Source organism: Cantharellus anzutake, assembly GCF_015039405.1.
Source record: "Cantharellus anzutake strain C23 chromosome Unknown EI90scaffold_69, whole genome shotgun sequence".
Lineage (NCBI taxonomy): Eukaryota > Fungi > Basidiomycota > Agaricomycetes > Cantharellales > Hydnaceae > Cantharellus > Cantharellus anzutake.
In genome coordinates this window covers 352,358-363,614 of record NW_024067019.1, presented here as the reverse complement: position 1 = coordinate 363,614, position 11,257 = coordinate 352,358, and the positions used below count along the sequence as shown (strand labels likewise).

Here is an 11,257-nt window from a genome sequence, read left to right as displayed (position 1 = left end):
AGTTTGTAACGCTAGTTCTCTCACAGTACGGAATATGGTCATATTTAATGGGAATCAAAGCCAAATAGGCGGTTCGAAAGTACAGCCGCCATATTAAGGAGAATCTGAATCTTCGTGACTCATTGCTTTGAGACCATTTTTTGTCTCAATTCCACTCCGGAGTACAGTTTTTTGTCCTTTTTTTCAACAAATTGGCCGCCTCAAATTGCACCACAGTCTGTTTTATTCCTACATTTCCTCGATAATTCGGAGTCAAGTTATTGCATCAGTTTTTGAACTGTGGCGGTAATTCTCGATCTACCCGGACAAAGGAGCAGGTACACTCAGATCAGACTAATTTTTGTTATTTCCCTCTGCCTCGGCGTTCTCAGGAGCAGCCTAAGCTTGCAGGCTGAATATCCACTCACTCACTCACTCACTCGCGCGCCACGTTCGAGTCCAAAGCACGTCTCTAACCTACAACAATACGGGATACAAAGAACTTTCCATTGGACTCCTCAATAGATCATGGACGCGCGATCCAGAACGCACACCCATAGGGTGACACCGGACCCATGCAACGAGGGCTAGACCTATGCGAATTTTCCCTGCGCCCACCCTCGAGCTTGACTTCCCATTTCAACCGCAGCAGCACCCCATTCTTCCCCATGGTTATGACCCTGCTTGCCATCCGGGCCACCTATTCCCGCTCCGAATACAGCCTGCACATCCGCCAGCGCAGTCAATACTCCGAATATTATCGGAACCCCACTATCCAATTGGACCCGCATGAGTCCTGTGGAAACCGCTTCAGAGATGTGTTCAAAGCGCATCGTTGGGCCTTTGAGAAGAACCCCAATCGCGATAACGGCATCAAATGGTCGAGATGGTATGTTGGCCGGCTTTGACGGAGCGATGGCAGGTGTATTGGGACGAGAGTCAAGGGACAATAACGAGTTCGTGCCACTGAGTAGATCGGTTGCGGTTGAATATGCCTGGATTTGAGATGCAGATATGACCCTAACGAACACACAAGCATTTTAGGTGGAGCGGAGGCTTTCGCGCAGACTTTTACGACCATCGTCGCGCCTAACACGACAAGTACATACCTTGTGCATGCCAATGGGAGCTCAAAACTTCCTGAATGACAATGTTACCCTCTTTAACACCAGCTTCCCTGAGCTTCCTCAGCGTCGCCACTAGCAACGCGTCGATGACCACCTTGTTCCATCTGGTGTGGACGATCGCAATGCGCAGATTGGAGCCGTCGTACTGCGTATCAAAGGGTGATAGTCCTTTAACGGTATGGTCTTCGCTCATAATTCCGGTAGCGGAAGAGCTATGAGAAACCAATGTGGGGCGTGGGAACGGGAAGGTCACCAGATTTTAAGCTATTGAAAATTTTTTGCCTCTTCTTCTTTTTTTTTTTTTGGGTGGAACCCCCATAGCTTTCGCGGGCAAAGGTTGTCTGGGGGTTTGTGGGGAAGGTCAGGTCGACGCGTCTGTGTTGGTGCAGAGACTGCCACCTCGGGGAAATGCTTTACGGACCGGCATTAATACTAGAGTGCGCGCTTCGCATCGCTGAAACCTGCACAGCCATTGCAGCAGGTCCTCTCAGATAATGATTCAAACACACATTTTGACAGTATGTACAGAGAAGTAAGCGGAACCTGTTGGAGGAAGCGCCCTCAGCGCATGTATTTACACATGTTTATATTACTCTATAATCTAAGAGTTAACTGCTATGTTGTCCAACCGCCGTTGACCTGCAGAACCTGGAGTAACATTGAGTCAAGAAGGAAGGAAGAATAGAAGGGTGGCATCAGCCTGACAGGTCTCAAACAAGTGAGAAAGGTTCCCGATGAAAGAGCTCATTCTGAAAGTGGGGCTGACTTTGAGAATGTAATTGAAATGTATCGCAAGTGTATCTTTGTCCGAAAAAATACAAATCCGTGTCAATACATTGTAACTCAATGCAACACAATACAATGGCCAAAACGGGATGGTGGCAATGCAAGTCTTGCATTGATTACTTAGCGTTGCAACAGCCAGCCCTGCATTGCAACAGGACCCATTGAGTTTAAATGTATTGTAGCATGACTCATTGAGTTCAAATGCATTGCAACGTGACCCATTGAGTTCAAATGCATTGCAACGCAACTTATTGAGTTTCAATGCATTGCAACGTGACCACAGCAATAGCCCAAAAAGAAATGAACCTAGTTGTACTCCCTTGGGTGTTTGAACCAACAACCTCATATACCACAAACATGTCAAAAACCTGGATCGTAGGGGAAAATGCGTGAGTCCGAATGCAGGTGGGGCTCAACTAGAGGGGGATCCAAGAGCTCCAGTAGTGGACTGAAGCTTCTCCAGGAAGCCCGGTTCTGCTGGATGGTACAAGAGGCTCTAAGGAGGACGTGGCCTCAGCGACTCGGAGGGAGCGCTGTGCCTCCGTTATGTCTCAGTTAGTCCTTGTATTTCTTATGTCTGAGGTATCTTGTAGAAAGGGAACAGGATTCACTCAGAGGGACTCTGGGTAGCATTTTAGTCGAGATTAGAACTGAGGAACTACAGGTTCTAATCTATGGGTATTTATAAGGGGGAATGGAAAGGACTTAGTCAAAGTCCGAATGATAATAGAAGAACACCGAATGATACCGAGAGGTACTGAAAGGTCCCGAATGATATCTTTAATGGGGAACCGAGGTGTTGGATCAAGGAGGGCGGAGTAAGAGGCCGGAAAATGAATGGGAACAAGAAATGGGTAAGGGGGGTTAGCCGACTGAATGGTAAGAAGAAGATAGTCATGCTAAGAATGGAAGGTGACTAATAAGTGATGACGTTGTTGTGGGGACAAGTCCGTGCAGGTCAAACCAACACTTATCACACATTTCACCCCCTACTGCATCAGGGACTAGGATTGGTGAGTTGTGGTAATAGTAGGAGTTGTAGAGACTGTGGAGGTGGTTCTGACGAGTTCAAGATCGTCGGATTTGGTGGAGTGGTTGAGGAGATATGGCTTTTTCTTTATTTTCCTTACGATTTTCATTCATTCACACATGTGACTTTCCTTTTATATTTGTATCGGACTCTTCCATGACAACTGTACAGACAGTTAGTTAGAGGTTACACAGAGTATCAGCACCGTACTCGCAGGACCCACATCTACCCTAGAGATAGAGAGAGACCTACCCCCCTAGACCTGAGCCATGAGTCTAGATTGATAGACCCGTTACAACGTGAGTGAGGTCACTGAAGGATGCGGGTAGCTCCGAAAGCGGAGTTGCATATCCGAAGGATGTTGGGTGGCTCCAATAAATGAAATGGGTGGAGAAATGGTTTAGGGGTATGTCACGGGATGTCGGAGGTCCGTCAGGATATCGGAGCAAATCCGGAGTCTCCGAATGTTCCGACTTGGGACCGAGCTTCCGGGATGGGAGTGGCCAAGGTTCGGTGTGCTGCAACCAGACCGGAGCTGAGACAGTCAGGAAGGAAGGTGACTTGGGGAGTGGGGAGGCATGGTGTAGGGGATGGTGAAGTTGTTAGGAAGGTGTGGTGTGGTGGAGTGCGCAGGGTCGGGATTCCAGGATATGACAAAACATATGGATACATACCACATATATTTATTATATTGAAATACTAATACAGTCTATAGCAATATAGTACAACCCTACCACTCAGCCAGCGAGCCTGGGAATATGAGATAGACCCTCGGGTTTTATATGAATTGTTACACAATGATCGATGCATAACAAAACCCACCTGTATAATTTACTATTATCCATAATGGATGAAGCAGGCTAAACCCAAACATACTATTAATGTATATAACTGGATTGTAAAGTACAGAGCCGAAATGCTTAGTGGGCACACAATAAAGAAAGAATGTGAGTGTTCAGCAAACACAAAAAAAAAAGGGAGGGGAGATATGGTGGTGTGCAAAGCTGAGGTTTAGGGAGAGGGTGGAAAGTTGAACATTACCAAAAAAAAAACCAAAAACAAACAAAAGTGAAACATAGTGTTTAACAAATGGAGAGCGACTCACTGAGAAGAATAGCTGCAGGAGCAGCTATGGGGCTGGGGAATGGCAGCGAGGGGTGGAGGTGTTGAAGTAGTTGTGTGAGTGAACTCACATAGCCAAGACGGAGACCGGCGATGAAGGGTAATAACATCCATCGGTCACAGCATGATTCACATCAATGCTGACCTCGTTTACAATGTTGATAACTGTTCGCTCAAGTGATGTTAGCAAGCGATCTTGGGGTAGCTATGGAAAGAAAGTCAGATACCACCAACAAACAGCATTAGTTGTACTTGCCAAATGTCGGCAGTCAAATCAGATCCGAGGGTAGTACATTCATTCACAGGACTTTGGGTGTATTAAGAAAGCCCCAAAAAATCCCTAGACAAAACTAATAAGTTAAAGTGAGCACAAGGACAAAAAGTAATCTGCAATACTTGACATACCTCAGCGTCTGCAACTATCAAAAGCATAAAAGATTGACATGTGTGCACGGGATCCTGGTTCGACAGGATTATCCACATCGAGCCCAAGTGCCTGGGACTGGGTAGGGCCAGAGTGCTGAAGGAGCGGAACCGAAAGTGCAGTTTTCCCTGTTCCTGGTTGTGGGGGAGTGTACCTGTTGAGTACAGTGCTGTGTTAGTGTTTTGGTTGCTTTTTCAACAGTTTAGTGTGCTATAGAAAAATCAAATAATCAAACACCCTGCGGAGCTGTTCAAATAATTCTGTCTGTCTGAGCCGACTCTGGTCTGTTCAGCTCTCAGTCAGAATTCACCTAATTCTACCACTTTTTAGTTTAGGAAGTGATTACTCCTATGTGTGGAGAGATACTACTATTTTCTCCCTTCACACTGTCACTTTTGTTCAGTAGTAACAAACTGCTTCTAAGTGTCTTACTTAGACGCCTATAAATCTCCTATCTCACTTATCACACTGTTGTTGCCTTTTGTACAGTGGCAAACTTAACTGTCTTATCACTTTTTCACACTGGAGTGAGAACCAGAAGTGCTTGAGGGAAATATTACTCTATTTTCTTACTTCTCTGAGGGGCTGCAAAGAGAGTGAAATCATGGTCCTTTTATACCTTTCAAGACCTTTCTTTCCCACACTTTGCACTATTTACATGCAATAGAGTATTTACAAGCTTTTGTTCTAGAAAGTGCTAATGACTTGCCCAGATGACTTAGTCAGATATGACTCAACTAAAATGACTTGGTTAGGTGTGATGGGGCTGTGTATGACTCAGTCTGAATTGGTTTGAGGCTGTGCATTTCTATGAAATGACTCAACCATATTATGACTCAGCCAAAGTGACTTGGTCAAAAATGACTCAGCTGGAAATGACTCCATCAGAGATGACTCAGTCAGGGTGTCATACAGTTCTGTCTAGAAAATATTTCTAAGTAGTTGTTCATAGGTTCATATAATCCATATAGTGTAAGAATAATGTGAGGAAATGTTCTTCAAAGTATGTTTTAACATAAACAGTCCAAAAAAAATGTCATAAAAATGTAATGCATGTCGGATCCCCTCAATCTGCAGCCATGGGAACATCTGGTGAATGTCCATGCACAGGGAAACTTGTGCCAAGACTGAGGCTGAAATGTGTGGTCACCTTACCAGTTAAACCAGTTAACTTGTCACATGACCTTCAGCATGGTGTCAAATCCAAGTGATACACACAACCTTGATTAACTCCTTCAATTACTCTTTCCTCCCATTCCAACTTGCTATCATACAAGGGTCAAGTGTCCATGCATGTGAGGGTCATTCTTTAGTTGTTGATGATGTCCTCGGAACTTTCCCTACAGCACCCAGAGGCTGCATCGCCCTGGATGGCATTCTCAATCGTTTGCTGGGGAAGGACCAACTTCTTTACTGCACAATTACTGCACAATGCAGGAACCTTCCATGGGGCCAATGTTCCAGCATTGAGTCCACTTGGTTTTGAGATGATGTTCACCAGCGCTTTGCTGCCAATCAGTCATGTGAAATGATGGGATATTGTCTACCAATGGGTCTAAGTATAATATTACGAAGTCATAGAGGCTGGAGTCCTGTAAGCCAACAGGCAACTTGTACCATTTTCCATGGGTCCTCTTGTTTATCTGGCATCAGACCTTTCCAGATTTTATCTATGCAACTTTAAATAAACACATGTAAATTTGAAATACTGCTTTCTTTTGATCTTATGGCCACCTCTGATAAACCTTCTCTTACCACTGCCCACAATGTCTACCTCACCAAGTCCACACTTTACTGCCTTCCAATTGCATGATTTCCAAACACCATCAAGCTCCGGACCGGTACTGACACTCACTGATCAGACTCCCATCAGCCCCGATACTACTAATTAAGCTGATGATGGGACTGATACTGATGAGGCTCTCCCTGGTGATGCATCCACCATCAAGAGCATTGAGGCTGCGATTAAGAAGCATGCAGCTCTTTATGCATTGCTTCATTCACCATTTTTGTCCAAAAAGTCCATCCAAGCAGAACTTGTGGTGATTTCCATTCTTGGACAGCCAAGAAAACATTTTCGTCTGAAGACAATTTCAATCAATTTTGTGTCCACAAAATTCTTGAATTGAGATACCCAATATTGACAAAGGAGCTCCATACTGATTCTGGAGCTATCCCTTGGTTGGCTAAGGTATGTGACATCCTAATGACCTTCCTTACAACTTCCTCTAATTAAACACTTTCCATGCAACTAGTTTGTTGCCGATGTGTGAGGTCTTAGGGTGGCTCAGCACACAAGGCCGTAAGTGATACAAGATAGTGTATTTTATGGTGGTGTGTAAGCAGTTACCCGGAGGTTCCCGCTTGCCCACATGACTATATGTATCTAATTTACATGTGACTCGGGGTTCGGGGCTATTGCCCTGACACGATGTCAGGGCATGGAGGTGCCAAATGTTGGACTGCTTGTGCAAATCAAGCTACCAGTTGTTTGGAAAGGACTTAAGTCCATCTGTGCTGAAATCAGGGCATGGTCCAACAGCTGAAGAATGTCAAGAATTTCTGGGAATGATTGTGGGTTCCACCAACCCTATGGATCATTTACCCTTATTTTTATTCCCAGATAGTGATCGATCTCATCACCAGCATGTATTTCGTTCACATGTAGTTGCAGCTGTGAGCACTTTGCTTGTGCTTATGCTAACTATTACACTGACATTGCTACAATAAGGCAATTATTGTCATTATATTTGGTTCTTCTGCACTCAATGATGTGGTGTCTGCTATTCCACTTCCAGGGTCTCCTTTGCTGGAGGATTGGGAACCGGCAAAACTGCATGCATCACCAAAGGCATTGGGTATCATGTATAACATAACCAGTATAACCCCTGGCACTGTTGCCATTGTTTCAATGCTGGTGTGGAACCACTAAAATTTCGCTTGACTATCTTACACTGACCAATTATTCTGAAACCAGGTCTATTTCATATTGTCTGGTGACACAGAAATGGTATCTGGTCATGGGAAACCAAGCAGAATGAACTACCTTGAGATTCTTCTGAACTTCTATAAGTTCATCCACATGGTGCTTAAACAAGAAGAAACTGCCATGACCTGTCCAATGCATGAAACCATTCATTGGTTCCAGTATTTGTTGTTTGGTTCTTCTGTAGGGGAAGAACCAAATGTGTTGATGGAAGCTGGGAGCATCTCTGTGGGCCTGAATGCCCTTCTTGCTGAAATGGATCTTAATGACAGTGAGGTGGGCCCACCAGCTGAATCTCCTGTGAGATTTTCAATATAGGGAGTTTCATATTATGTGAATGCTAAAAATTTGCCATAGGAAGCAGACCAAGTGCCACCCAGTGCTCCTTCTGAGATGCCTCGTGTGTTCATCCAAATATATATGTATTGGTGCTGACACTCTTGCAGAGAGCCAGGATCCAGATCCCCAGACTGAAGTTGTGGAAAGCTCTGGAGTTGGATTGGATGAGGGGGGTGTGACAAGGTGTGGGCACAGTCATAGGAGGAGAGGTCAGAGGCAAGGTGGTGTCAGGGGCCATGGAGGCCATAAAGGCCAGAGTGCAGGAACTGGTAATGAATAGCCTTCTTTCATAAGGAAACCTTTGTTTGTTTATGTCTGTAAAGTTTGTGTTTGTGTTTGTGATATCTGTGTTTGCTCCAATTTTGTGTGCATGTATATGATCACTCCAAGCTCATGACTATGTCAGGAGATTGTCAGGGACAGGTCCAAGGGGGAAGGTGTCCCAGTATAGTGGTGCTGGGGACCTGTATCAGAGATGTGGATTTGAAAAGAGGGAGAGTGTCAGAATTGCATGAAGTCTCACCAATGATAGCTGTCGGTGACCATACGTAGCTGCTAGTAATATAGGCTTCTCGTTTACAGCTGAGCTTTAGCAAGGATCAACCTCACTGATCTTAAGGCCAAGGTTGCTTAGGTGAGTGGGCTGGGATTTTGGCTTCAACAACTCAGGGAGGAGCATGGCACCTTGTTCTTGATGTGGTCCTGTGTCAGGGATGGCTCTGAAGAGGTGGGGTAGCAGTGTAACGCTCGGTGTTAGTGGCCTGGACAGCGGCAGGGTGGTGAGACCATATGGTGGGTAGCCCTCACTCAGGCTGGTGTCCCTATGTGGCTTCTTAGGCTGAAGTGGGAATGAGAAGAAGGCTGCTTCTTTGGTCCTGCTTTGGCTAGGTTTATATACATGTGAAAATGAGTCACATGGAGGTGCCACATTGAAGCTGGGTTGTTGCAGGCAACTCCGTGGTCTATCCTGGGTGTAAGAGAGGAGAAATACAAGTAGGGATGTGTGGTGCACTCAGCATCACAGCACCCATGCAGGGTGCTCGGTGTTGGGCATGTCCATGCTACAAATATGGAAAAGGGAGAGGTCATCCATATAAGGATAGAAAGAAGAGAGAGAGAGAAGAAAAAGAAGGAAAGGAGGAAGGAGAGAGAGGGAGAAAGAGAGGGCAGAGAGGGGTGCAGCGCAGTATGGCATGGTGTGCCCTGACATCCTGATACTTCAGAGGGTGGAGGTCTTACAGGGGACAGAGGCAAGCTAGGTGTCAGGGCACACCTGCTCACCTGGGTCCACCTGTGTCCACCTGCCCCCGGACCCAGCTCACCTGGTGCCCCTTCCCCTGTTTCTTCTTTTCTTTCTTCTTCTCTTTCCCTACCACTCCTCCATCCCCTCCCCCTTTCTTCACTTTACTTCCCTTCATTACTGTCAGGGTTGTGCATGCTCGCAACAAGAAGAATCCCCAAAACCTAGTTGATAGCAAAGCTGGGGGACATGCCCACACCAGCACATGGTCTTATATACATGGTAGAGGCGGTAACTAGCCAACTAACTAATAACCAGTATTATCGGATCAAGGAAGATAGAAGATCATGTGGCATCATAACCGACAGCTGCAGACCGGATCAAACCGGAGATGAAGAAGCGGAAAAGAAGCAGAAGTTGATGGGATCACGAGTCATGTGGCAATGCACTACTTATGCTAGTGACCTGAAGGTGTGCCCTGACAATTACATGGTCAACTTCCTCTGTATCGATGTACTACTAACCCACAACCCATGTGCACAATGCACCTGGCCTCAGTGTCATATCCCAGAATCCTGACCCCACACTCTCCCACCTCACTACACCTTCCTAACAACCTCATCATCCCCTACACCATACCTCCCCACTTCCCAATGTCACCTTCCTTCCCAACTGTCTCAGCTCCAGCCTGGATTTTGGCACACTTGCCCATGGCCACTCCCATCCTGGAAGCTCAGCCCCGAGTTGGAACATTTGGAGCCTCCAGATTTGCTCTGACCTCCCAATGGATCTCCGACATCTTGTGACTTACCTCTAAACCATTCCCCCTCCCATTTAATTTAGTGGAGTCACCCAACATCCTTTGGATATGTAACTCCGGCTTCAGAGCTAACTGCATCCTCCAGTGATCCTGCTCACATCATCATAAATTAGTCACCTCCCATTTATAGTACAACTGTTGTCTTCTTTCCATTCAGTCAGCTAACTTCCCCTTACCCATTTCTCGTCCCAATTTATCCTCCGGCCTTCTACTCCACCCTCCTTGACCTGACACCTTGGTTCCCTGTTAAGGATATCATTCAGCACCTTTCAGTGTTTGTCAGTATCACTTGGACTTTGACTAAAGTCCTTCTCCTCCCTCCCTATATATATACTTGTAGATTAAAACCTGTTGTACCTCAGTTCTAATCTCAACTAAAACTTGCCCCAAGTCCCTCTATGAGTGAATCCTGACCCCCTCCTACAAGATACCTCAGACACATGAAATGAAAGGACTAACTGAGACATAATGGAGGCACAGCACTCCCTCCAAGTCGCTGAGGCTGCATCCTTCTTAGAGCCTCTTGTACCACCCAGCAGACTGGAGAAGCTTTGGTTCACTACCAGAGCTCTTGGAACCCCTCTAGTTGAGCCCCGCCTGCATTCAGACTCATGTTCCCTCTTGTTAGGGGTTTTTGACACTCAGGTGCACCAGTCAACCCAGGTGCACTCTTCGTGCACTCTTGTCGTGCACCCACAGTGGATGCCCCTGGGACCTCCCACAGAGGCACCTGGATGGCTGTGGTTGTGTGTGAGAGTGATGTGGCACTCCACATATGACCCTGGATACATGTATATAAACACAGCCGAAGTGGGAACCGGAGAAGCAACCTTCTTCTCACCTTTTCCCACTTCAGGCAAGTGGAGGTGGTGGAAAGGGTCCAGGAGTCAAATTGGGATCAGGTATGTACAGATATGACACTTTCATCTAATGCATGCTGCATGCTGTGTTGCTGCCTCCAATGTGGATTTCTAACCACTGGATACAGATTTTGTTTCAAACCTCTAAAAATCCATGGATTCTGATCCACTAGGAGCCATAGCCATGCTGTGTTTGATCTGATGATCATTCCTATGATCTGTTCTGATGGCCATGCTGTGCACTGATCTGATGATCATTCCTGTGATCTAGTTACAATCCTTGATCCAATTCCCCCAGCTATACAGTTCAGGTAGCTGTGCTGTGTCTCTATTACGTATTTAAGGGTGTGTAGGAGGTCCATCCCCACCTTTGACATCAATTGGACAACACCATCACAAAGAAATACACATCTTATCTGTCAATATGTCATCATCCATACATGACCACACCAACCTCTACTGCTCAGTGACCAAAAAAAAATTTGACCCTCAGGGCTGGAAGAAACATGTAACTGCTTGTGAGGAGAAAATGGTAATGAAACAC

At 45.9% G+C, this 11,257-nt stretch overlaps 2 protein-coding genes across 2 annotated transcripts; one reads left to right on the top strand and one right to left on the bottom strand.

Annotated features, from left to right (window-relative positions):
* Positions 1 to 572: 572 nt before the first annotated feature.
* Positions 573 to 1,299, bottom strand: EI90DRAFT_3147010 (Lumazine synthase; the record flags this gene model as incomplete). Its single annotated transcript, XM_039065489.1, has 3 exons — positions 573 to 999; positions 1,089 to 1,108; positions 1,129 to 1,299. The coding sequence occupies 3 exons, from the start codon at positions 1,297 to 1,299 to the stop codon at positions 573 to 575; spliced, it is 618 nt and encodes a 205-aa protein (XP_038911011.1).
* Positions 1,300 to 6,234: 4,935 nt separating this feature from the next.
* EI90DRAFT_3020009 (uncharacterized protein) lies at positions 6,235 to 7,772 on the top strand (the record flags this gene model as incomplete). The annotated part of the gene is made up of 7 exons (XM_039057450.1): positions 6,235 to 6,309; positions 6,388 to 6,488; positions 6,618 to 6,659; positions 6,724 to 6,770; positions 6,996 to 7,042; positions 7,200 to 7,385; positions 7,446 to 7,772. 7 exons carry the CDS (start codon positions 6,235 to 6,237, stop codon positions 7,770 to 7,772), a joined length of 825 nt encoding a protein of 274 aa, XP_038911010.1.
* Positions 7,773 to 11,257: the final 3,485 nt, after the last annotated feature.